The sequence below is a fragment of the Mesocricetus auratus genome, unplaced genomic scaffold (genome assembly GCF_017639785.1).
Source record: "Mesocricetus auratus isolate SY011 unplaced genomic scaffold, BCM_Maur_2.0 Super-Scaffold_100676, whole genome shotgun sequence".
In the NCBI taxonomy this organism is placed as follows: domain Eukaryota; kingdom Metazoa; phylum Chordata; class Mammalia; order Rodentia; family Cricetidae; genus Mesocricetus; species Mesocricetus auratus.
In genome coordinates, this window is record NW_024429266.1 from 46,263,264 (window position 1) to 46,290,144 (window position 26,881).

Here is a 26,881-nt window from a genome sequence, read left to right on the forward strand (position 1 = left end):
ATTGTGTGTCCTGAGGGGTCTTTGGCAGTATCACTGAGCTCTACCACCCATTCTCTTGAACTTCTTGTTAGTGACATTTACTTTATAATACATGATCTTTCTTAGCTTATGGTTTTGACATGGTTCACTGCAATAAGATTAAGCAAAAAAAAAAGAGATTGGCTTAGAGTGGTGTGGAGGAGAGTAGAATAAAAGAAGAGGCTTGTGAGGAAAGCACAGGTAAGAACAAGTATGCTGGTGAAAACATCTCCAGGCACTGGCAAATATCCTCCCATACAGGGAAATGGCCAGTCTTCGTTGAGAGCGGTTCTTTAGATGACTCCCTGCCCCAAGCTATTAAGAACTAATTTTAGAATGTACCACAGGCAATGGTAGTACAGACTCCCAGTTACTCCTGTTACCCTTTCGAAATCCCACCTTTATCCTCAAGGGTCTGAGGTCATTTAGATGCAATATCACCAGAATCAAACTCGGTGGAGAGGGAAAAGAAACAAAATAGGTCCCTCAGTTACACATGCAAGCACGCACACACACACACACACACACACACACACACACACACACAGCTAAACAACAACAAGGAGCATTGGAGGTGCAGAGAAAGTGGGTGTTTATTTTATGCCCAAGTTAAAGTTAAGTCATCTGTGCAGGAGAGGGAAGGAAGCCGTAAAGGATTTTCAAAAAAAAAAAAAGCATGGGTTAGTTCAACTACAGTGAATGTTCCTTTGTAACAAGGATTGTAACGAACATCAATGGGTTTTACTTGATTATGTCAAATGCTCTTCTTTCTCAAGCACAATTTCCACTCCACCCCTTATCTCAAACCACCCCTCCCTTCATTTAGCTTTACTGCAATACAAAACGATGCAACAAAACTCAGTCACGCATTGCAATTTCCTAAGTGCTTTATCTTCTGCTGAGAGAACTGGTCTTTCTGTCAACATTGTGATATCAACTCTTCTAATTGTGGAAGCATCTAGAAATGTGCATTTGATCGTGCAAGTCTTTCAGTGTATAACATTTAGAAGCCTGTGTGTCTCCCAACAAGTCACAGCCTGCAGAAACTTTGTCTGCCCATTCAGGATCCCACTCCTTCTGCTCGGTATGTGGAATTTCTGGCATGCACACACAGCCTTTATCTGGATGCATGACTAATGAACACTAGTAACTCAGAAAATCAGTCTGCACAGATGGCAGAGTTAAGCAGGAATCATTTTTTTAAAAAGAATTTCGACAAGAAAGAATTCTTAACCCATTGACTCTAAAAATCTTTTTGAAACAAGGTTAATAAAAACAATACATATGGACTTTTAGAATTTAAATTTTCTATCAATGTATACACTACTTTATGAAAGAATTAAACATGATTACATAATTGGCAGAAATTAGTATTTTTGTAACATCAAGTCATGCCAGGTACTGTGTGAGATATATTAGTTTTCTATTGCTGTGATAAAATACGGTGAACAAGGCAACTTACAAACAAAAGATTTGGGGGGAGCTCATGGTTCCAGAGGGACAGGAGTCCATGATGGGAAGGTGTGGCAATAAGAACAGGAGGATGAGAGCTCACATAGTGAACCATAAGCACAAAGAAAAGCAAACTGCCAGCCAGAAGCATGAGGTTTTTCAACCCAAAGCCCACCCCCCTTCCTCTAAAAGGTTATGCCACCTACAGCTCCCCAGACAGCCACCAACTGGGGACAAAATGTTCTAATGCCCAAGACACATTTTCATTACACCCTAAAATTAAACACAACTGTCCTGAAAGATTTGTTTCCTCATTTCGAATCTTTTCTTAGTCTGTCCTCAAACAACCAGTCAGGAAATTCAGGAGGGTTCAAAATGCCAAGAGTCACAAAAAAAAAACGTCATTCCAACGACCACTCACAGCAGAGGTGTCTAAAAAAGACTTACTTACTCCAGGAGCTTGCTAAAAGTGGTTCACCAGCTAAAGTTCTCAGCCAATAAGCTCTGCTGAATAAGGAAATGGGTCATAGGACAAAAATCAGTCCACACTTGGGAACTTTTCCATTTCAGATCATGCCACAAACTGTATTATCCTTATTGCACACAGCCAACCTTCGTGCAGCAGCACATTCCTGAATGCACACAGTTATAAATAATACTAATAAAATAATAAAGAGTAAATCCATCAAAAATATAAGGACTTGGAATTTTTCCTCACTTTTCTTTCTCCACCAAACATATGCACGCACACACACACGCACACACACACACGCACACACACACACACACACACAAAACACATACTCATACAACAGCAACAAAAAAAACTGTTGACCCTAAAAGATTATTACAAATATAACATATCAAGTGCCTTAAGGATGAGTCTTTTTTTAGTGGAATTTTTTGCTGTATTTCGTGTTTAATTCTTTTTTAAGTAAATGGCTAAAAGAAAACACTATTTTCCTAAGGAAAAAAGTTTAAAATTATACTGGCCAAAACAACAAAAAATAAATAAAACTTTTAAAAAATATATCAATTCATAGTACTAATTACAATTAGTAATAAATCAGTTTAGGTGAGAAATAATAAAAACGTTGCTTTAAAAATGACGAAAAAATGAGCAAATTTTAAAATCTGCCCCAAGTGGAGGGTAATTCTTTTCTGCTAAATATGTCAGCCACTACCCTACTATTTCATTAGTCAATTGGCTTTCCTAATATAACTTCATTGTTTTTCTTATAATTTCTTCAAACATAAAGTAGATATATGTATCTTCCTAACATAGAGGAATTTAAAATGATGTTTTGTAATCATAATATGCAAGATGAATCTGCGACTAAAAGTGTTTCCTGTGGTAGCTGGCACTTTCAGTTCAATCCTCAGAACACCATGTAAAGGTGGAGGGAAAAACCCTGCTTCACATAGTTGTCCTCTGACTGTCACACTTGTGCTGCCACCTGAGGGTACACACACACACACACACACACACACACACACACACACACACACACGCATGCATGCACGCACGCTCACACACACACAAGCATGCATGCATGCGCACACACACACACACACGCACACAGTGCATACATACACATCTAGTAATGATACTTTTATTTAAAGACGATTGGCTATTGAGCACACAATGATCCTGGAAGACTGTTGGAAATGTCTTCTCTTCATCCCTGCCTCGTCCTCTTTATTACAGAGAGTGGGGGCAGCATGTAAAGGAGTCACCAGAATCTTCTCAGTGATGAATTGCAGTCTTAGATACTACACCACTGCTTCCTCATCTTTTAAACAGAGTCATGCCATTTCCCCTTCCCACCTCACACAGCTTTCTGATCATGAAATAAGGAAATGTATGCTAAAGACTTTCTCAATTTATAATATTATATATATATATATATAAGGTGCTATGAGTGGGGCTTTAAAGTTAAAATTAAAATGTCTTTGGGAGCTTTGCATAATTTGTCACAAATAAAAGAAAATAAAAAAATTGCCACAAAACCCATCAATTATAAATCTTAAATCTGGGTAAAGAGGAACATCCCTGAAATCCCAGTATTTTAGGAGATAAAAGCAGGAAGATCAGGGTAAGCCTCCAGAAGAGCATATCTTCAAAAGCTAAAACAATAATCATAATAATTTTAATTGACCCTTATTTAGTAAAAACTCCCAATTGCTACTCAGGTTTCCCTAACTCTATTATCATACCATTAAGTTCTAGGAGGCTATTTCTTATTCTACAAAAACCTGGGGACCAATAAGGATAAAAATCTGGACCATACAGATGCCTATAATCAGTTATACAATGGTGCACACACATCCAAGGCTTCCAAATATATTTCAGAAGGACAGAATAGCAAAACCACTTTTCAAGGAGTAAAAATAACATAATCCATGAGAGTAAGGAAGAAATGATGTGGAACATGGAGTAGAGAAAGACATGATGTGTGTACAGCTTCCCTCTCATAGAAGGAGAAGCTACAGCTGCATCCTTGGTTTACTTAGGTTGTATGTTTGAATAGAAATAGTTGGGTCATACAGGAGATGTCATATCATTCCTTCCACTTTTTTTGGCTTTTCTAGACAGGGATTTTTCTGTATAACAGGCCTGCCTGTCCTGGAACTAACTCTATAGACCAGGCTGGCCTCGAACTCTACCGGGCGGTGGTGGCACATGCCATTAATCCCAGCACTCAGGAGGCAGAGGCAGGCGGATCTCTGTGAGTTCTCGAGGCCAGCCTGGTCTACAGAGCGAATTCCAGGACAGCCTCCAAAGCCACAGAGAAACCCTGTCTAAATAAATAAATAAAGTGTGTGCCACTATTGCCCAGCTTTGGATTTTTTGTTTGTTTTGCTTTATTTCTATATCTTTAGCAACTGTTGCTATTGTGTTTTGCATAATATGAATAGTGGTTAATTGTCGAAACTAATCATTATGGTTGGAATACAAAATGTCACCCTCAGGATCAGGTGTTAAACACCAAGTCCTCAACTTTAAGAGGTTCTAAAGCTATAGTAAGTAGGTCACTAGAAATGGGTCCTTGAACATATCTTGGTCCTGGCTCCCCCATTTCAACTCTTTCCCTTCCTCTCCTTCCTATCCCTTGCCATGATGTTTTATCCAAGCACATGGGGTCAACAATCCACAGCCTGAACCCTCTAAAACCATGATCAAAACAAATGATCCTTCCCTTTATGTCATTATTGTGTCACAGTGATCCAACAGTAACGTAGAAACTGTTACCAAGAGTAGAAATGTTGCTGTAACTAAGCTTCACTATGTAGCTCTGAAGCATTTGGACCTGGCTCGGAGAAGGAATCTAGGAAAGTGTGAAGAAGCAGGTTAGAGAAAAGCTAGAATGCTGTAATCCCAACTTAATGAGACAATTCATGGTGTGTCAGGACACCAGAATACTGACAAGAAGGTTCAACTGGGAGACTGCGGTTCATTCAGATTCCATTACTGCAAGGTTTTCTTGCATTTTCTCAGAAACTTTGTTAAAGTCAAACTAACAGGCCTTGGGGATATTATAGATATTTCTGGCTGCTTTCAGCCAGGTTTACACAGAAATTTTGAAATGAAGAATAGAGTTGAAAAATTTAGAACCTATAGTCTGGCCAGCAAAAGGTAACAGACAGAAAAGGTTCCAGTTGCAGAGGAGGAGGGTATGGTTGTTAAATGGTATCAAGCACTTTGAGGAGACAATAGGAGGATTCCTTCAGGACATCTCATGAATTTGCCAGATCCTTTCCATTGAAAACTCTATGACATGAAATTATGGACACATTTTGAAAGGAGTGCTATGGAGTATCACGCTCACATAGAGTTGCTCAGGCCCTCAGAGGCTATTGCAGTCACTGTTAAAAGGATCCCCTATATTCACAAGGCAGGCGACCTTGGCGTCATTCATGTGATACAGAATCCAAGAGTTCTAAGATCATGGAGACCTAGGAGACCACACCATATGAAGCAGGGTCTTGGGTCCTAGGTGTCCACAGGAATTCCCTCATAGAACAACATATGAAGCTGTGAAGGTGAAGCTGTAGCAGAGACTCCAATATTTTAGAAATACCAAGAATATGGAGCATTTGCTTAGGAAAGCCATAGGCAATGAGTGAAGTTAGTCTAAGGGAGAGACAATGTAGATTGACAATAACAAGGCCATAAGGCTAGGGTTGCCCTACCCTGTGGGAGCTCATGTTATACACCATGATTCCTGGATGACAGATAGAGAGGATTTAATGATTCTCTGTTGGGTATTAGTCTTTGTTTACTCCAAACCTTCTTTGCTATTCTCCTGTTTTTCCCTTTTGGGATGGGAATGTTTACTAAGCCTTGAGAGCCTAGAAATATGGCTCTCGGGGTCACAAGCTAAGATCGTATCTTCAGACATAGAGATTTTGAACTATGACTCTTAATAATGTTGAACTTTTGAGAGTTGAAAATTCTTATTAAAAATAGGTAAATGCTAATATGAGATGCCCATGACCCTTTGGGGACCAGAAGCAGAATGTTATGTCTTGAATGTGAAAGTCTACTCACTAGGTGTCCAGCTGGTGGTGCTATTTTGACAGGTCCTGGACCTAACTGGAAAAAGTAGGCTATGGGTTGTTCTTTGATCTAGCTTATCTCTGGCCCCTTGTCTGTCCCTACTGTCTTCTGTCTGCCATGTTCCCCATTTGCATAATGGTTGGGGCCATGAAGTCATAAACTAAATCCTCTGATACTGTGAGCTAAGCTAAATCTCTCCATTTGTCACCATGATACAAATGTAATTAATACATTAATATCTAGTTGGGAGGGGGATTTGAGTAGAAAAAATCTATTGTCTTTCAGTTTATTATGGAATATTTTCCTAGTGTGATGATTGCAAGTCCCTCTGCACAAATTTATGGACAAGGATGGTAAATGGCCCAATGAGAAAAACATCCTACACCTTGCTCAAAACGTTATTGTGAGGTTGAAAATGAGAACATGCTTAGCATATAGCAAGCCTCAAGCTACTACTCATTCCTATTTTTTAATTAAAACACAATATCTGAAACCACTAGGCAGAAATAGAAGATTAGAAAGAAGTCATTGATGGTGGTATAGAAGTTATAACAGAAGGAAGCCAGAAGACAGGTTCTGAGTCACCAGAATGACGGATGACTGCAATCACCCCAGCCCCCAACATTGATGATCCTGAACTGCAGGCTGGCTCACAGTTTCCTGGCTCCCTTCTCAGACTTTGTCTGGCTGTGACAATACACCACAGTCACCTAATGTAACCTGAGAATGTCCCATCCCTGACGTAACTAAACACACCACTGAATTCATTTATTAAATTGTAGTCATCAAGATTTGCGTCTGAGACGGTGTAAGACAAACAATCCCTTCACTGCATTAAAAAGTCCTTCTCTTCTCTATCCTAACTGCTGTTCAAGCTGTTCTCTTCCTAGAAATTCCCAAGCTCTTCCTCTGTCTTCTCCTATCTCCCTTTTTACAGGGTCTCCTCCCTATGTGGCCCATATTGGCCTTGACCTCACTGACATGCCTCAGTCTCCCAAGTCCTGAGATCACAGGCCTGTGTCAAAATGTTCTAGACCTTTTTATTTTCTTTTTACAAAATGTCCTCCAAAAGGAAGTGTTTCAAAGCAAACTTTACTAACGACATAGCAGTTAGGGAATTTCAGTTTTACTTTGGTTCCTAGATGACTATCAATCAATTTTTAAAAGAAATGATGCATGCATGCATGCATGTTCATGTGTGTGGGCCTGCATGCATGCATGCAAAATGTGTGTGTATGTGCATGCATGTGGGATGGGGGGGGGTCCTGTAGGAAATATATTGTGTATGTGTATTTGGGGAAGTCAGGAGGCAAATCTCAGATGTCCTTCTTCATGACCTACCTTGTATCTGATTAACCAAGCAGGTTGGACAGTGAATGAGCTCCAAGGATTCACCTAGCTCTGCCTCCCCAGTGCCGTCACACCTGTGGGTCCTGGGAATTGAACCCAGGTCCTCCCACTTGTATGGCAAGCACATTTACCAACTGAGTCATCTCCCCAACCCTCAATCATCTTTTTAACTTTTTTTTTTTACACAGTGAAAGTCAAATTCCAGATTTATCTGCTTGAGGACATTGCATGTCCTCTGAAATAATGCTGAGGTAGGGAAAACCCTTCAATCCAACACACATATTGACTCTCTTGGGAAACTCAGTAGAGCAGATACTATGATATAAATTATATTTAGTGTTTTATTAGGAAACTGGAGTTTCCTAAACACCAACGGATTTCTTCACTGATAAAACAAGTTCTTCAATATAGCACAATTTCAAAAAGTGACTGTCTGCAAGTTGAAATTCTAATCCCTGAAGGGCAGTGACTTGTCACATAAGTTCAATTTTCCAATTTTATCATCTAAAGTTTTTCTCATAAGAAATTGAAATACCTTACTGAGCTGTAAAAACAAAAATCTGTGCTAGTGAGATACTCCACAGGTAAAGTGCTTGCTGCCAAGTCTCAGGGACCTGAGTTTCATCCTCAAGTAAAGGCCCATAAAGTAGAGAGACGTGACACCAAACAGTTATCCTTTGACCCCCTATGTGTAGCGTGCGCACACGCACACACAGAGAGAGAGAGAGACATACAAACACAATAAACAAATTTAAAATGTAAATTATAAGCAAAATTTATAAAAGTAAATCTATAAGCAAAAACAAGAACTTCATTTCATGCTTTCATATAAGATCTTACTTAAATTTGAGATTTCTGAACTGATAAAGGTATTTACACTTTGGTTTATTGGTTTCTTTGGTTGGATAGATGGGGAGATGGCTAGCTGGCTAGATAGATGGATGTATATATCTATGGATGGATAGATGGATGGATGGATGGATGGATGGAAGGATGGATGGATGGATGGATGGATGGATGGATGGATGGATGGATGGATAGAAGGTGGGTATATGTAAAGAGAAAGCCTTTTCCTTGAGAGAAGCCTTCCCGCCAGCCTGGTTCTAGAGCCGCATCAGTCCCAAATAAACACACAGGAGGCTATATTAATTATGAAGCTGTTGGCCTTGCTTGTTTCTTACTGGCTAGCTCTGACTTAAGTATTTAACCCATAATTGTTAATCTAAGTATTTCTCTTACCGGAGCAAAGTTCCGGACCTCTTATTTCTCTCGTGGGCTACATCGTGACTTCCTGTGTTTCTCCTACCCAGAGTCCTCCTGGACTCCTAGTCCCACCTATCTTGCTTCCCTATTGGCCAACAGTGCTTTATTGACATATACACAGGACTTCCCCCATCAGGTATATCTGTTGTTTTTTAATACACATAATTACTGTACTAAGATTTATTATATATGTTCCTACTAAAATACCTCAAACAAGACATAAAAAGCAAAATTATTCACTGAGCTTTAAACCTCAGACAACTTTTAAGAAAAATGCTCAAAATTTCAAGATCTTGGTATTTAAATATTAAAGAAGAATTTAGTAAGATTCTGTTTATTTGTATAAGATGTGCATTTAGTATTTGAAAATTTCTATTTATGAGACATGATATTCATTTCAAAATGTATAACTACAAATTATCCATAAATAGCAGTATTTTAATTTGTAAATATCAGCCTTCAAAAATTGTAGCAACTTTCCTGTAGCTTATTGAGAGTATTTTATGTTTAGTATGGAGAGGAAGGAGAGAGGGAGTGGTAGGAGGAAATATGTGGAGAGACGCCTAAAATTAAGAGGCATTTGAAGGTAGTATGGAAACCTAATAAGGCATAAATCTCTTAAAATATGAATATAAACAAAGGCAATGTAAATGAATCCCAAAATAAATGGGGGAGGCAGAGTCCCAGCAAGCCATCTCTTGTCAGCGAAAAAAGCTTCCATTATGGGGATTGGGTTATACCTAGTTAAGCTGTTGGCCAAAGGGATTCCATGGAAATCTCCAAACAACCCAGCCTGTTGCCAAACTAAGGTTGCTCTCCACCAACTGACAGCAAGGTCACATTGACAAAGACAACATCTACACAACTCTCTGAACATGGAGATGTTGAGCTGGTGCCTACAGAGAGCCTTCATTCCTATGTTCCAGAGTCTTTTGTACAGAAAGGGACTTCCATGTGACAGTCTTTGTTTTGTCTTGTTATATTTTATTCTATTATTAAAAAATGAATGATTAAATGAATGTAAACCTAACCACTAGGATAAAAGTTAACAGTGGAAATGTTGCTTATACCTGCTGGGAGAAGGAAAGTCAGTTTTCTCCAGTGGAATGACACTGGGTATATCAACTACTCCAGGGCAGGTTTCATGTTCAGGAGTAGTTGAACAACAAATGATGGACTCGGAAATATCTTTACGTTTAATAAGAGCTTGTTTGCATGTTAAACACTACATATGAGTATGGAGAGGGGAAGTGTTCCATGGGCTGCTTCTGGCAGACATCTGTACAATTCTGTATGTACAAACATAGTTACTAATAGTTTTATACTTTGAAAAAGCTTCTAAGTTCCTTTCATGAATTACTAATACTGTCTGTAGACCTTTCATAAATAGCTACTTCAGTGATTTAGTGAGCAACTACAGATTCAACATTAGTGTATTTGATACTGGCTCTCATTAGCTTAACTTTTTTTTTCATAAGGGAGTAAGAGATAGTTTATTCGGGAGCCAAAGTTGAATGACCGTGGCCCAGGAACACAGATTTAGGTCAGCCCAAAGTCCATGTTCTAAGGTAGAAGCAATTTCATGAAGTTTTACAGAACAAAGAAAGTCATAAATCCAGACAAGTTTAGAATACTCTGGTGGGTACAACAGAGAGGTGGTTAGGGCATATGGGGCCCCAGATGTTATCTGATGGCATTCTTGGCTTTGGGATTGGTGGGACCTAGTGGTCTCCTAAAGTAATAGATTGCAGAAGGCTTTCATCTATTAGTCACAAGATGTTAGTTATGACACCGAGGTGGGCAAGGAATAGCTAGGAGCTACTCATGGGCCATCAGTAACCCAAGACAAGGTAATTAGCCCCTGGACCTTCAACATTCCAACCTCTCTGTATCACTGCAGTTTAATCAGTCAATCAGTCTCTGGAGACACAGTTTCTTTCCAGGAGTTCGGGTTCTCAGTCCCCCCTGTTAGTGAAGCATCACACACATATGAGGGGGCTACATATTCCTTTATCTGCTACCTTTGGTAAAATTATGCTCTTGATTATTTTAATTTCAGGTATAGCGATCCTATTATATACATCATATGCGAATGGTATGTCAGATACAAAGGGTAGTTTTTAAAAAGTCAGATTAGGATCATAATGGTTAATAGTTTTTATCTGGTCCAGTGGTTTCCTCTCTCTCCAGAAGACCTCTATTCTGCCCACTAGCCAGCCTCACTTACAACAGATCCTAGGAATGAACCTGATAGCTATGAGGAACCTTACAGCTTAACTTACCAGGTCAGTCTTTCGGAGAGCATAATTGCACAGTGTCCTGAGAAAAATTTCTTGATGACAACCCCAAAATTACACATGCAGAGATCCAGTTCCAGATCTGCTTTGGATTGACTAACTAGGATTTGGGGCCATTTCTTCCCTTCTCCAAGCAGCTTTACATGAGGACAATGGCTCCTATCTTAAAGGCATATTATGATTTAGAATTTAAGTGTTCCCCCAAAGACCAGGTATTGAAGCTTGAAGGTTGCCAACCTTTGGCAGTGGCGGAACTTTTAAGAGATGGGGCCAAGTGGCAGGGAGTTAGGTCACTGGAGATCTACCCTTGAAGAAATACAGACTTCAGTTCCTCCTCTCCTTTATCGATGCCCAGCTGCCATGAGGTGAGCCACCATGTCTTTCTGTACCCCTGACACTGTAAGGCATAATAAACCTCTCCTCCATTGAAGTGGATGTTCCTGGGTATTTTTGACACTGGCTGGCATGGCAAGCACCGGGATAAGGAATGGAGAGACTGTGACTACTACTTGGTAACAACGCCTAGTAGAATTTGTAATGAAGTGAAGTGGAGAGTGGTATTGGGTTAGTATTGATGTGGGGGAAAGATAACCTGTTCTCTAAATAATATTCTTGGAAACCCAAAAACCATGTATTCATCTTCCTTGTCTCAAGTATGTTAAGCCATTCATTCTTGTCACAAACTTTGTTAGCACCTACATGACCTGACAGAACTAGTCTCTGATAGTCAGAAAGAAGGAGTCTGTACCACAAGTCCCCACCGGCTCACAGAGGAAACAGCAGCGTGACACCTGCCCAAGAGGGAAGCATAGGTTTGTGGGAAAACACAGTACAATGAGCTCATTCTGAATGCTGGATAGTGTGGGTGTCTGGGAGACTCCCAAGGGGAAGTCTTAGATGAAGAGGGAGGGAGCACCTTGACAGGAAGTGGTTAATCATTAGTAGCCTGGCCTTGAAACCAAATCCTTGTCTCCCAAGTGACCTTCTCAGTGTAACAGAGCTTCTTTGATTAGATTCATCCAGTAAGTATTTTTTTTCTGGCGACTGTTTTATAGAAAAGTTTGTCCTAGGTGGTGACAAAGGTGAATAATTACAGCACAAAGTAAAATAGGACAGCCACACAGGTGACCAATTCAAGGCATTAAGAAGCAGAAATAACTAGGGCAGTGGGGGGAAAGAGGGGCCGGGTAATTGAGGATGCTGTTAGCATTCACCTGACTCAGACTCATTCCTCGTCCTCTGTGTGGGACAAGTGTTACATCCACACATTCCATCCCACAGCTACAGGCGCTACTAAGAAAAAAGCTAGGTGAATATATCAACCACTTTATCTGTAAATTATAGCACAGTATCATTCACTTCTTTTCATAAGCTAAATTGAGTTCCTTTTAGCACCAATAGAAAGCAAGAATTTTATATGCCACTATAAAAATATTTATACTCACTTTACAATATATTTCTGGTGGAACCCATTTGAAAGAATTTTAACATCTCTACAGCTTTATAATTGGAATTCATCTTTGGTTTACTTTTGGGTGTTTTCTTTTCCAGACTGTTGACTTCAAGCAGTTTTTGAGAATCCCACTCTGTGCTTTGCAGCAATGTGGGAATCATTTGACCCTTAACAGCTTGATACAGCTCATCTAAACAACCCACTGAACCCTGATGGCAGCATTCATTAACAGCCATGCTCTTTGTTCAGCTCTGACTCAACTTCATAATCCTTAATTCAATCCCTTCCCAAACCATTAAGCATCAAACATCTTCACTGATTTATTTTCAATCTTTCTTTTCCTGAAAACTTAGAATTTTCATTGAATTATTTTCTATATATGACTTTGACCCATCTCAAAAGATCATGTGTGATATCTGATTTGTAGTTTCGAAGTAGCCTTTACCTTTCATATTTATTTTCTCTTTGACTTATAAGATCATTTATCACACTGTCCATGTAAGGTCAAACCTAAAAGAAATTGCCCTGGTGAGAGTTGAGAACTGCATTAGTCAGCGGGCATAACAATGCGTCACTAAGAGTTAGAGTAACAGTACCTCCATTTAGTAAAGTAATAGATTCTTCTTTAGTCCAGTCCAGTCACAAGTTGTTGGTGCCAAGGAAGCATCTATTTGCAGTAAGTAATGACTAACACAGATACACAACAAGGGTCTAGTTGCAGAGAGTAAGAGACTGTGGGATGCTCAACACTAAATAGGTTATCTACATCATATCCCATCCTCCCAGGCCTCAAGAATCTTAGTGGAATAGTGGGTAGAAAGTGTAATAGCCATAGGCATTTGATGATTACAAAGAAATAGTGTCTTCTGGACAAAACAGGACAGTAGTGCTTATGAATTCATAGCAGTTACAATATCATACACAAGACTGGCATTATCTCCAGCTTGACCAAATCCCAACCTAAACTTAGGAGCTATCAGCAGTTGAAAGAGGGTTGGTTTCCTGTATGAGCTTAGGCCTTGGTAAGTCTACCACACTCCAGTGGATGGCCAAACATCCAAGACTATAGGGGAAGCACAAATTGGACTTGGTGAGTGGAAAAATAAAAAAGCATGCAAAGCTGTCAAGGGAAGTAAGGTGGGTAGGAGAGGGTGAATATGATCAAAATGCATTGCACAAAATTCTCAAATAACTCAAAAAATACTACCTGTGCCACTACCTCAACTTCTGAAATAATTTAACCCTTACTTCCTGCCTTCCAGGATGTCTATGTTTAAAATGCTGTTCTCCAAAATCCACGCATTTTCTGGGCCCACTGGAGAAACTAGCCACTTACATCTAAGAAGGCTCTGTATGGATTTCACACCCATGTATCATCAGCACAGTTTTGCTTCCTCTTGGTCCTATAACTCTCTTTCATATTCCAGGAGTTCTGTAATCACATAGAGACTAAGAGGGTCTATCTTCCCTCCTTCCCAATAGTTTTAAAACAATTTCCATTTTTTATTTCTACTATTATTATTATATTCCATTTTCAGTTTTTTTCAATGGAGGGCAAAGCAGAGGCAACAAAGTAAATATATAGACTCAAAATGTGACTTAAAGGAAACCCAGATGCTTGTGTTTTAGTTTCAAGCACAATCCAATTGACTATATTTCAAATTTGTTGCCATCTTCTTGAATCTCAGGATCCTATCAAAATTAATAATTTCATGTATTATAATCATTATAATATAAACTTTTCACCTAAATCCACTAGTATTTGTATAAGAACAGAACTCTAATGTAGAGCAATGAAGGAAAGTTTTTTATAACTAGAAAAGACAAAGTTACTGGGGACTGTTTTAGCATCCTTAATATTGATTAGGCCTCCATCCATTTACTTGACAGAAACAGCCTATTATGTGATGGTCCAAAATGGAAATTTCATAAAAGTTTAAGAAACAAGTCGTGTTAATACAATAGTTTACTTATTCTGAAATTATCTAGGTAAGAAGTATAGCTTCAGTTAATGTATATCACCCTTGACAGTAGAGTGAGAAGACCAGGAGCCTTACTTCCATTGATAAGTGAGAAACAGAGATAATTCTAAAGTAAGACTGGGGGTAGGAAGAAGGAAGCAATCATATTTTAAGAAGGAAAGTAAAACTAACCAGCAGGATAGACTCAATACAGATTTGGAAAAAAATAGGCCAATGGTGGCTATGATTTACCTCCCACATCTTTCTGAGAAACTGTAGATGATAGTATCACTTGGAGAAGTAGTTTAGAACATAAGAAAAAACAGCCGGGTGTTGGTGGCGGACGCCTTTAATCCCAGCACTCGGGAGGCAGAGGCAGGCGGATCTCTGTGAGTTCAAGGCCAACCTGGTCTACAAAGTGAGTTCCAGGACAGCCTCCAAAGCTACAGAGAAACCCTGTCTCGAAAAACCAAAAAAACAAACAAACAAACAAACAAACAAATAAGATACATTGAAGGATAGATAGACCAAGCTACAACAATTAGCTGTGTGCTTCTGAGATGAGCCAAGAGCTCAGCAAGGGATTAACGGGTATAAACAATGAGAACAGATGCAGGGCAAATGGAGAGGAACATATGCATCTCAGTAATGTCAATGTTTATGGGACAAACAAATGCACGCTGCAAAAAAAGGCCAGGAAAGAGCCATGTCCCACAAAGACTCCTCGACTGAGATCTGAGACATTTATGGGGAAATTCTCCTGACCATCTTGTACTCAGCTCTGCGAGGTGTTTAACTCCTCATTACCATTACCACTTGCACACGTACTCAAAGTCATAGAATACTTGTTCTCCTTCAATCCAAACATCAGTCTGCAGTCTGGACAAGTAACTCATTGGCAGGTCATACAGAATGAGCACAACTGCTTTTGTGTGTGCACGAACTCAGGTTTGGACTTACCACTGTGAAATAAACTTGAAATTATACTTACTGTATCTTTTGTTTTGAAACAAGAAATTGGAAAAGTAACTTGAAAACTTGTTTAGGGTTCTTCCTAATCCTTCCCCATTTGTCCCCAGCCTTGCTTAGGTTATGTCAAGGGTAGCTAGAAATTAACAAGATCTGAGAATAGGAACTATTCTGTGCTTCTGTGGGTAAAATGAGAAACAGAGATGGATAACTTACAGAAAGACAAGAGTTAGCCAATAATTTATTCCTATGCCTACCATGGTTACTAGGCATTATTAGTTTGGTTCCAGTAAGAATGTTCACTGGGGTTCTCTGCTGGATTATGCAGCCATCAAAGTCCTGAAAACCTAAAATGACATATAATAGTCTAGAAGATAGATGTGATCTGCTGTGATGTTCTGAATCCCACAGATCTAAAGACAGTGGCCACCCCACCAGGGGACCTGAAAGTATGTATAGATCTCCATGGACTAGCTTTGTTTATAGCCGTGGTCAGCATTTTAATATTTTAAAAACCACCTTATGCAAAAAATTAGAGCCTGGGTTCTGGGGATGTAACACTTGCGTGGCATGTGTTTGACTGCCCTGAAACTTCTGCCTGTCTAAGTAGAGGAAATACACCAAGCTTCTAAACTGTTTAATCTTGCAAAAAGAATTTGAAGGACTTGAATCAGTTTCAATGGAAGTCAAGTTGATGAACACATCACTGGAAAGAGAAAACCTGGAGGGCATTGATAAGGAGTGGAAGATCTCCAGCTCGAAGCCAGATTGATGCAGTTTTACAGTGTAATTAACAAGAAGAAATCCAAACATTCAGAACAAGTTGAACCTGACATTACTGGAACGGCTTGTCATTAGAAGACACATCAAAAGAACACAATTTCAAGCACGTACAAACAAAATGGCTTTCAAAACCCTTCAGGAAAAGGAAGAGCAGCTTGAGCATCACCAAGAAGGATGCTTTACATGAAAATTCCCATCTTCAAAGAGCAGGAAATTTTATTTCCGGTTAAGTACAAAACTTTCTGATTTGATGTTAGAAAGTAGATGAAGTGAGAAAACTTTTTAATTCAGAAAAAGTTTAATTAAAAAAATAGGGCATACATAACAAAATCTAAATGATGAAGTCTGATCGAGCTCATGGGTACCTGTCATGGTTTCTGTTGGAACCTGACAGAATCTGCAATTACTTGAGACATAGGCCTCTGGGCATGCCTACAAGGGATGGTCTTAGCTACATTAACCAAAGTTAGAAGACTGGTCTCTACCGTGGGTGAAACCATTCCCTTTGCAGGAACACTGAACTGTATACAGTGCAGAAAGGGAGTTAAGCAAACATATTCATCACCCTGTCTTCTGCTTCTTGATTACAGATGTGCTGTGACCAGATGCTTCAAACTCCTCCTTCCATCTTGACTTCCTTCCTGCCACAGTGGACTATGTCCCAGAAGAGTGGGCATAATGAGTCCTTTCTTCCTTAAGATTGCAGCCATTTGATATATATGGAAAATCAATCCATCTGTAGTTCATGAAGAACAGCATGGTTAGTGAAAGCTTGAAATCGAATATAATGAATGTGTCAGAAACTGCCCTCCCCCTCCCAGGAAGATGAATCCAAAGAAGTTTCTATGACACCGACTGACACTGCTCAATTAAATACAGCTTATCCAGATGACGACTGCCAAGGTTTCTAAGGTATCTTCAGCTGGCTTACTTTCAAATTTCTCTTAAAACTCTTAAAGAAATTAAATCAAATGTACCCTATAAAATAGTCACTGGAGGAGATGCAAGAGTTCATGCACCAAAAGGCCCCAAAAGAGAAAGCCTCAGTACAACGTGACAGGGTGCAGATAGAGGAGAGGCAGAGACTCAGAGCTCTTGCTAAACTGTGTTGAGAAAAAGAAATGCTGCCCTGTATGATGGCAAGCGCCTGTAATCCCACCATTTGGGGAACTGAGGCAGGAAGAATGGCAGAAGTTTCAGGCCATCCTGATGTGCACAGTAAGTTTATATATAGACTTGCTAGAATACAGTAAGACCCTATCTCAAACACAAAGCTGACACACAGGAGAGGGAGAGAGGGAGTGGGGGAGAGAGGGAGGGGGAGGGAGGGAGAGATGGGAGGGAGGGAGAGAAGGAGGAAGGTTTGGAAGGAAGAAGAGAGGAAGAGGGAGATGAGAGAGAATATATGGCATTTACCAAGTACCCAATTTGCCCTAGAAAAATAATGGGTAATTTGGTTGAAAATATTAATTCTATAAAAAGCTGGACATTGCTAACACATTTGATTGAGTATTTCAGAAAGTAACTCTATTTTTAAGAAGTCCTCAAAATGGATCACAGACCTAAATGTAAAACGTAAATCTATAAGACTTGTAGAGGGCATGGAAGAGAAAATGAAGATGGTTTGGGTCTTGAGAGTCACTTTTACTTATAACAGCAGATGCCCAGAAGAATGTGTGGCAGCTGACTGGAAGGAGCTTCAGACCAGAGCAGTCAACAGACACTGAGACTGCTACCAAGTGAATCGGTGCTGATGCTGCAACAATAGGAGAGGCTGTTTCTAGTGCTGGTGCAGAAACAGCCTTGGCTGCCTTGTTGCTGCCTAGATGCCAGAAAACCTTTGCTGAAGCCGCAACACCTTTAATGGGCTCTCCTGGGACTTGCTGTGACTGAGTGTCTTCTGCTGGATAGTTGCTTTCTTGTCTTGTTTGCCATGTTACAGAAATCTCTGCTTGAAATTTTGGCACTTGTGGTAATTATGGATATAATTTTCTGCATCTTACTGTGAGTCTGAAAATGTAGTGTTAGTGGCACAGAAATCTATGTTATTTCTAAAGTCATTTCCTAAAGATAAAAACTAACTTTTGGCAAAAATGAGGTAATACAAAAATAGACTTATCTGAAATTAAAATGTACTGCCCTGCAAAAGATAAAAGAGAGAGAGAAAAAAAAATAAAAGAGCCAGGCATTGGTGGCACATGCCTGAGGCAGAGACAGGCAGATCTGTGAGTTCGAGATCAGCCTGGTCTACAAGAGCTAGTTCCAGGACAGCCTCCAAAGCCACAGAGAAATCCTGTCTCAAAAAACAAAGAGAAAGGAAGGAAGGAAGGAAGGAAGGAAGGAAGGAAGGAAGAAAGAAAAAGAAAAGAAAAGAAAAGAAAAAGAAAAAAAAGGAGATTGCTGTTGGTCGTGCGCTTTTGAGAACTACCAGAGTCAGTGGGACCACAAAGACTAGTATTTCAAAAAATAAAAAGAGAAGTTTCAGACTTACAAGAAAAAATATGCAAATGTATTTATTTGATAAAGGAGTATTACTTAAAATATAAAAACTTAAAATTCAACAATATGAAAATAACCTGATTTAAAATTGGCCAAAAAGCTTTGACACCTTACCAAAGAAAACAGACAAATGACAAATATACTCACAAAAAGAAATTACGTATCATAATGCTTTTAGGAGGCTGTAAATTAAACCATAAAGACTTGGTTAATTAAATTAAACTATGTGCACCTTTTAGAATGGCCCAAATGTAGGATACTGAGAACATCAGCTACTGCCCAGATGCAGAGTTACAGGAAGTGACATTTGGGATGAAGTATGAGATAAGCTGCTGTACATTTCTTACAACACTAAACATGATCTTATAATTAAGCAATCCAACCATTGCTATTTAATCAAGGAGTTTGAAAATATGTCACATAACTTGAACATGCTTTATTCCTGTTTGCCAGAACTTGGAAGCAACCTAGATATCCTTTAGTAGGTTAATAGAGAAAAAAGGCCATGGAAACTTCAAATATGGGACTATTATTCTGTGATTTTAAAAAAATAAAAAAATGAAACTTAACCAAATCCAAAAGGTCTATAGACTTTAGATGCCAAACTCTCACATGGCATTCTGGAAAAGGCAAAACTATGGAGATGGTAGAAACAAGCTCAGTTGGTGCCAAAGGTGTCAGAGATAAGAGGCCAATAGGGACAGAGAGGATAATTAGTGCCGTGAAAGTGCTCCGCATAGTACTGTAATGGTCAACACTGTATGTGTGCCGAGGCCCACAGAATGCACACCAACAAGAATGAGCTCTAACGTCCACCAAGGACTCTGGATGGTAATAATGTGTCAATACAGGTTCATCATATGCGTCACCTGGCTGAGGTATGTGGATAATGGGAGGAGGTACGATTGTGTGAGCAGGACAGGAAGCAAAAGAGTTATTTTCTCTACCTTGCTCTCAATTTTGCTGTGAACCTAATTCTGCTTCTTTTCTTTCTTACTTACTTTTTTGTTTTTTCTTAGTTTTTCAAAACAGGTTTCTCTATGTAGTCCTGGCTATCCAGAAACTCACTCTGTAGACTAGGCTGACCTTGAACTTGGAGCTTCACTTGTATCTGTCTCCTGAGAGCTGGGATCAAAGGCTGAGCTACCACACGCAGCTCTTTTTTTTTTTAATTAAAAAAAGATTTTTTTGTGTGTTTTCAGGTAATCTTATGTCTCTAACGATCACTGATGTATCTAATAGGTACTTAGAAGAAGCCAAAAGGACCACCAGGAAAGCCAGAGAGGAAACAGATTGCCAGGAAAAGGTGATAACTCAAGCTGAGATGGCAAGGCACCCAGGGCAGCCAGGTGAAATGAAGATTCAATACACCAGCTGTCAGCACTGTGGAGTAATGAAACTCCATCAGACCACTTTCATCCTTGACACTCCGGATCTTGTCATATTATAGGAAAAGGGTGATGAACAGAGTCTTGTGAAGTCATGTGTTCATTCTGATAAAACACTTCACAAACTAAAGTTACACAAAATCAAACAGAAAAAGAAGATCCATGTCACATTTATGACTATATGAACATTACTAAGGTTTTTATCTGTTTCAATTACCTATCCCATTCTTTGCTGCATCCCTGGTTTAAAAAAAATTTTACTTATCATTTCACAAAGGTGAGTCACATGTCTAGAGCTCTTTCAAATTTGTGACTGAAACATCTGTCAAGTGAAGAAAATTCTGTCTTTTTTTAAAGAATATATCTTGATTCTAAATTCCTAATTTGTGAGTTAGTATATGTGAATATTTTGATTCACAACAATTAATTAAAGGAGAAGACAGGAGTTTGGCCAGGAGACATTTTAATCTTCGTTTTATCTGTGTGATATTGTTTGAAAAAGAAAAAAATGTTCAACCTGCAATCTGGGAGAATCCACCGGGAATGTGTTCAGAGGCTCCCTCCAGTAGAGGGCATGGCAGATTCAACATGGAAACCCATGCTTTGTTTATCAGCCAATCTCTCCCTGTGGCTTTGCCTGGCGACTTTTACAACCCAACTGCATTGTTGCTTCCGCCACCACAAAATGGAAACTGTGTGTCATCTTAATATTTAGCAATCCTATTTACCTAAAAGCCCGACTGTAACAACAACAAGCTGAAGGGAAGTAACCGGACATGCAGCTTTTACTTCAAATATGTAAGCCAGTCTTTAGAAAGACTTTAACATTGGGATTTGGTGGAGGTGGAATCCAGAGCCCCCTAGGTGCTGAGCAAGTATACCACTATACTCCCTCTCGGGCCAATGTGGGAACTTCTTTTAAAAAAAAAAAAAGTTCCTGTCTGCAGTAAGTACTAACTAGACTCTAAAAAACACCTGTGGTTGTAAACTTACACACATTTATCAAGCAACCATAATTTCCAGGAAGAAAAATAATTTTGTGCCTTAGTACCAATTGTCGGTCTGAAAAGGCTTGTGGGAAAAAAATGCTTCTATTAAATCCAAAAATTGTCTAGTTGCTGCTAGGGCACATGTATGTTCACTTTTGTTAATGTATAAAAAGAATGGGGCTTTTCAGGCTTAAAGATCTGGAAGAGATAAAATATGAACTATTTTGCTTATTTTCCTTATTCATTTATTATCCAGAAAGCAATTTATTAAATATCATAAGCTTGACACTACTCATCTGCATTGTCTTGATAGTTAATAAGATACACACATTTAGAACCTAATTAACTCTGAATTAGTCCTCATGATTTTTCTATCCTGAAAAGCTGGCTTTGGAGTGCCATGCTTATGTATGCAAATTAATGCATTTTGTTGAAGTTTCAAACGGTCTTAAATATAAGATTTGGATAATATTTTATAAGACTGGCCATAAAACAAACAAACAAAAAGTCACACTGCTGCTATTAGAGTGAGAAACTAGGGCCCCAGCAGGGGAAAGTGTCTGTCCCAACAGATACTTAGCAACTACTGGTTAAACACTGGCTCTGATTACACCCGCTGACAGACTCAAGTGTCTAAGGACATCTGGCCTACAAGAGATCATCAGTGCTTATGATTTTAATGCCCAGGTTGTAAATGAAAAATATAGCCATGTTTTGTATTGTTGAGAAAGAAATAAAATATGACTGCACATTACACATATTTTAAACAGCAACACCATTTCTATCATACATGCTTAATAAATATTAAGTCATCAGAAATTAAAATAGATGTAGGAACAGTGCAGTTCTTTGGGGCTTATTAAAAATTCCATCTCACAGATTTATAAACATGCTTTCAAGCATTCGTTACTAAAATCAAAATGATAGTCCTTTTGTAGTGAAGGCTATCCCTATTTTCTTCATCAGCGACTTCAGACTACCCGCAGCTTGTAACAATGTATTGCCTGGTTCCCAGTTTGAGGAATGTGCCTCTATTTTTCTTTTAGAAAGCCTAATGTAAAGCCGAATAACTGGAGCCCAAACCATACTTTGTTGCTAATCTATCTGGCCCGACTTGATGGGAAAACCACTTAGGTATTCCGCCGCACCACTCTGGTAACACAGGAGGCTGAATCCGTTTGTAGTTGAAGTCACGTGTATTTGTTCTTACAAATCAGGGCACTTTAAAACCTGCGGGGTTTCTGAAGAATTGACAAACGAAGCTTGTCCAAGCAAACACCTCCCCAGTCTCATATCCAGCTCTAGCCCCACACCCCCACCCCTTAATTTAAGCAAGTGAACTTCTGGTAAATTCTAAGCCTGCCCAACTAAGAATGACTCATTAGGAAATCCTGATTCCTTACACTCGGAAACTACCAATGATCCGGGTGTATCAGAGCTGCAATATCTTGGGTTTCCCTTTGTGTTTCTCGCTATCACTCGGATCTGTGTTGTGCCCGGCTGGAGACGCCCTTCAGATTCTCCTGAGGAATGACCCTGCAGCGTCACAGCTTGCTGCAGCCATGCATTTAAAGATCAAAAATGCAGAACCATTTTTTAAAAGGGGGGGGATTCATAGGCACGTTCTCCTTCTTCCTCCCTGACCAGCGTGCATTCCCTTAAGGATGCCTGGGCGAACAGCAGAGAATCACAGTACTTAGCTCAGATGCCCTTGTTTCAGGGTTCTCTAGTTGTTTATGTCCTTCCCCGAAATAGGTGGAGCGTGTGTGGGGCCGGTAGGGCTCTCCCCATCCCCGCTGCAGTTTATAGGTGTCCGGGTGAATCTTATAAGAGCGTGAACAATAGATGAGTTGCAAAGGCGGGGCTCAAAAAGAGAGAGAAGGAAAGGAAGGGAAAAGGTACGGTCTTAAGGTAAAGTCACGAACTCGGGAACTACTCGGCTGGAGCCACCCGAGCAAGCGAGTAGGGATCCCGCTCGGTCCCCGCCCGCCGCCTCCCCGCCTGTGTGCGCACGAGGCTGCGGCACCTACGTCAACAGCGCCCTGGCTTCCAGACCCTTCGCCTGCTGCCGTGACAGCCTCAGGCCCGCGCGGCCCCGCCCTCGCGCCGTCCGCAGCGGACCAATCCGCGCCCTCGGAGGGCGGGGCCGCCGCCTCCATGTCCCGCCCCGGCACCGCAGCCGGCCTTAAAAGGCCGCGACGCGCGCCCGGCTGCTAACAGCTGCGGTGGTCGCCAGAGTCGAGTCAGAGTACGCAAAGTGCCATGTTCCTGGCTGTCCAGCACGACTGCGTACCCATGGACAAGAGCGCAGGCAACGGCCCCAAGGTCGAGGAGAAGCGGGAGAAAATGAAGCGGACGCTGTGAGTATGCCCTCTCTCCCTGAAAGCCCTTATCCCGCCTGGCTTTGCTGCTCGGGACCGACCTTCCTTCGATCTCGGCTTTGACTTGAGCTAACTCCAGTCTGCACCTCTGCAGAGAGGAGAGGTGGAGAGAGGAAAATTCAGCTTGCTAGATCTCGTGGTTGTGCTTTCTTTCCTGTGTGATCGTAGAGAGTTGAGGAACTGTGGGAAGTTGTTAGGAAGGTGGCGGCGGTAGATGGGCTGAGACGGCGCTGGTTGGCTTTTTGTTCTGCATTTAATGTGACATAAGAATCCCGCAGCTGGATAGGGTCGGCAGCGCCCATACATTCCACATTCCATTGTGAGTTCCGAGCTGCTTACACAGCTGCTGGGTCATGTTTGGGATGATTCTGAATGTATTCGCTTTAGATACGGTTTTAAATCGTAAAGTAGGTCTTACCCCGTCACGACTGTGGGATGAGTAATTTGCTCTGCAGTATCTGCTGCGGAGAAGCACTGTGGGAGGTCGCGGAGGAGAGCTCGGGAATCCGTCACACACACACACACACACACACACACACACACACACACACACACTCACACCTCTATGCACTGCCTGTGTCGTGGTCCATACCCTCCTGCCTGGAGCACAGAAAAGAGGCATCAGCTGGCTCGACACCCTTCCACTGCAGTTCTCAATCGTCAAATATCTCCAAGTTGTAGTTAACCATGCAGAAAAACTGCTACCATTTCTGTAGGTCAGAAATAAATAACTTGTAAAAATTGTAAATACCCTAGCTATGTTATGGAGTCCTATGCTGTGTTCAATCCATGAGGTGCTCGGTTTAAATGTTCCTCGGATGACATGGATTGTTCTTGCCTGTCTGGTTTGTTTGATGACTGTCCTTATGCCACTGCAACCGGGGATAATTTCACTATTCAAGAATTGCTGCTTGAAGTATTTTTCTCTCTTTTTTCTTTTCTAGCTTGAAGGATTGGAAGACCCGTTTGAGCTACTTCTTACAAAATTCCTCCACCCCTGGGAAACCCAAAACTGGCAAGAAAAGCAAACAGCAAACTTTTATCAAGTGAGTTGCAAATCCTGTAGCTACAGAGCAGAATGTCTAGCCATGGAACGGGAAAGGGGAACGGTTACGTGTAGTATGTATATGTAGCTCATGTTCGGAACTTCTCTTGCAGACCTTCTCCCGAGGAAGCGCTGCTCTGGGCAGAAGCATTCGATGAACTGCTGGCCAGTAAATGTAAGTTCACCTCTTGAATTTGATCTTTTACCAGCATCCCAAGAGCCTAGAAATGAGCAGCTTGCAGGAAGTGCATAGGGCATTAGCACTACTTACTGCATAAAGCCTGCCTTGTCTTTCCCTTCTTCCTCCAGTTTAATCATGGAAAAGCATGAGGTATTCACTTCAGGTGGGGAAGAAAAATTAGCCTAAAAAGTAAAATGACGTACTCACGGTTAGGGTTGAGTCAGATTTTCCATTGCATAGAATATTTTCAAAAGCCCCAGTTCCCAGAGAACTAATGGATGGCTGTCCTATAAATATTTATTTTACATTGACAGTGAAGTTAAGTATATTTTTTGTTGCAGAATGCACACTTAAGCATTTTGCCTGATGGCAACTTAGTACTTAAAGAGCTAAATTGTGAGAATGGCAGGTTTGAGTAAAACTTAGAAAGCTGATTATCCTAGTACCAGAAGAACCATGTGTTAACTGGTCACTCAGTTTACATTCTGCATGCTTGTTTTCCTGTGCTTTCAGATGGGCTTGCAGCATTCAGGGCATTTTTAAAATCTGAGTTCTGTGAAGAAAATATTGAATTCTGGTTGGCTTGTGAAGACTTCAAAAAAACCAAGTCACCCCAAAAACTGTCCTCCAAAGCAAGGAAAATATATACTGACTTCATAGAGAAGGAAGCTCCCAAAGAGGTAAGAAAACAAATTATTCATGTCAGCACAATCTGGACATCTTCAACCCCATAGTGAAACACAAGAATTGAATACACCAATTAAAGTGCCAGTGGGAAGAGCTGTGAGTGGCTCAGACCCCAGCTGTCCTAGCATTTCAGTTTTTCCAAAGCTGACGGGGAAAACTGATCACACATTACATCTTTTGTGTTTTGTTAATAAGTACCCATTTATAATATTATATACCAAATAAATAAAGCTTTTTTTAATTTTCGTTTTCAGATAAACATAGACTTTCAAACAAAAACGCTGATTGCCCAAAATATCCAAGAGGCTACAAGTGGCTGCTTTACCACAGCCCAGAAGAGGGTGTACAGCTTGATGGAGAATAATTCTTACCCTCGCTTCTTGGAGTCAGAGTTCTACCAGGACTTGTGTAAAAAGCCACAGATCACAACGGAGCCCCATGCTACATGAGGCCAGGTGCCCCCAACAGAGGACATTTCATTGTCTCCCGAGACAAAAGGCTATGACCTGCCAAGAGACTGACCTTGAATTCAGCCTGGGTGTTAGGAAACATCACTCAGAACTATTGATTCAACGTTGGGTAGTGAATCAGGAAGCCAGCGACCTAGGACAGGCTCTGTGTGGCAACAGCTTCCCTCGCTGTGTGAAGAACAGAGGGAGGGAACCGTGCTCTGAGTGTGCTGTTCCTCGCTGGGAAAGCAGGGGTCTGAAATGAAAGACACGAAGGAATGTTGTTGGTCGGAACATTTAAAATCAATAGGTCTGGGATTATGTGGCCTTAGCTAGCTGGCTGTACATCTTTCCCTAAATCAGTCCATTGTTACCACGTAGTGGTTTTACTTCTAGTTTTAATATTTCAGTACTAAGTGACATTAAAATGTTTACTGTGTGCAAGGGTGTTGAGGTTCTTAGGACTACAGGTGGTTAGTACTATTGTGTCATGTATCACTGAAACTGAAGAGTATGCGTGCATTGTTGAATGGGGTGTAAGATGACATGAGTGCTGTTCTCTAGAAATCTGGTGTCTGTTATGAGTGCCAAAAACTGTCTTGCAGGCAGCTAAACTTTGAAGTGGTTTTTGAATACTTTTAATAAATTTATTTTGATAAATAATGTCATTGAACATTTGGAAGTCCAGATGTGACTCTGTTGTTTGATTTCAGTAATTGGAAATATGACCGATATAAAAGAAAACAGCTTTCTAGTAAAGAGATGACCATGGGTTGATTATTGTACCAGTCCACTGAGAGCTGACAGCCCTTAGAATGAGAAATGGTTGCTTCAAGGAAGATGAAACTATAGACATTATGTAGTCTTAAGAAAATCAGATCACATCCCTAGGCCTGCTCATTGTGAAAGTTAAACTTGTTATTTAATAAAATAAAAAGAAATAAAGAATATTGACCTGTGTGTTAAGGACCAGTTAAAAATGGGTAGTAAGAGAGCTTGGACGTTATGTGACCAAGCAGCCTAAGAAAAAAGTTCAAGAAAATGTGTGTAGGCCTTGGGCCTGCCTGTTTCATTCTTGGTTCCAGACACCTACACAGGGCTGGCATGGGCAAGACACACACCTGATCATTATTTCTTTTGTGATGGATCACTACA

The 26,881-nt window shown here is 40.4% G+C and overlaps 1 protein-coding gene and 1 long non-coding RNA gene across 3 annotated transcripts; both read left to right on the plus strand.

Annotated features, from left to right (window-relative positions):
• The first annotated feature begins 4,732 nt into the window (after positions 1-4,732).
• On the plus strand, positions 4,733-20,228 carry LOC121137196. Of its 2 annotated transcripts, none has more exons than XR_005874429.1 (3): positions 4,733-4,821; positions 16,698-17,019; positions 19,849-20,228. It is a non-coding gene; the product is annotated as an uncharacterized LOC121137196 (long non-coding RNA). The 2 variants fall into 2 exon arrangements; XR_005874430.1 differs by lacking the exon at positions 19,849-20,228 and adding an exon at positions 17,765-18,242.
• A 2,950-nt stretch (positions 20,229-23,178) lies between these two features.
• On the plus strand, positions 23,179-26,674 carry Rgs2 (regulator of G protein signaling 2). The gene is made up of 5 exons (XM_005073461.4): positions 23,179-23,343; positions 24,309-24,410; positions 24,523-24,584; positions 25,104-25,270; positions 25,532-26,674. Exons 1-5 carry the CDS (start codon positions 23,246-23,248, stop codon positions 25,724-25,726), a joined length of 624 nt encoding a protein of 207 aa, XP_005073518.1. The 5' UTR covers positions 23,179-23,245; the 3' UTR covers positions 25,727-26,674.
• The last annotated feature ends 207 nt before the right edge of the window (positions 26,675-26,881 follow it).

Excerpts from the sequence above, each read along its gene's own strand:
- Rgs2 (XM_005073461.4), top strand. The coding sequence starts at position 23,246 with ATGTTCCTGGCTGTCCAGCACGACTGCGTACCCATGGACAAGAGCGCA. Across the intron at positions 23,344-24,308 it reads GAGAAAATGAAGCGGACGCT|CTTGAAGGATTGGAAGACCC; the intron begins GTGAGTATGCCC and ends TTTCTTTTCTAG. Across the intron at positions 24,585-25,103 it reads TGAACTGCTGGCCAGTAAAT|ATGGGCTTGCAGCATTCAGG; the intron begins GTAAGTTCACCT and ends CTGTGCTTTCAG.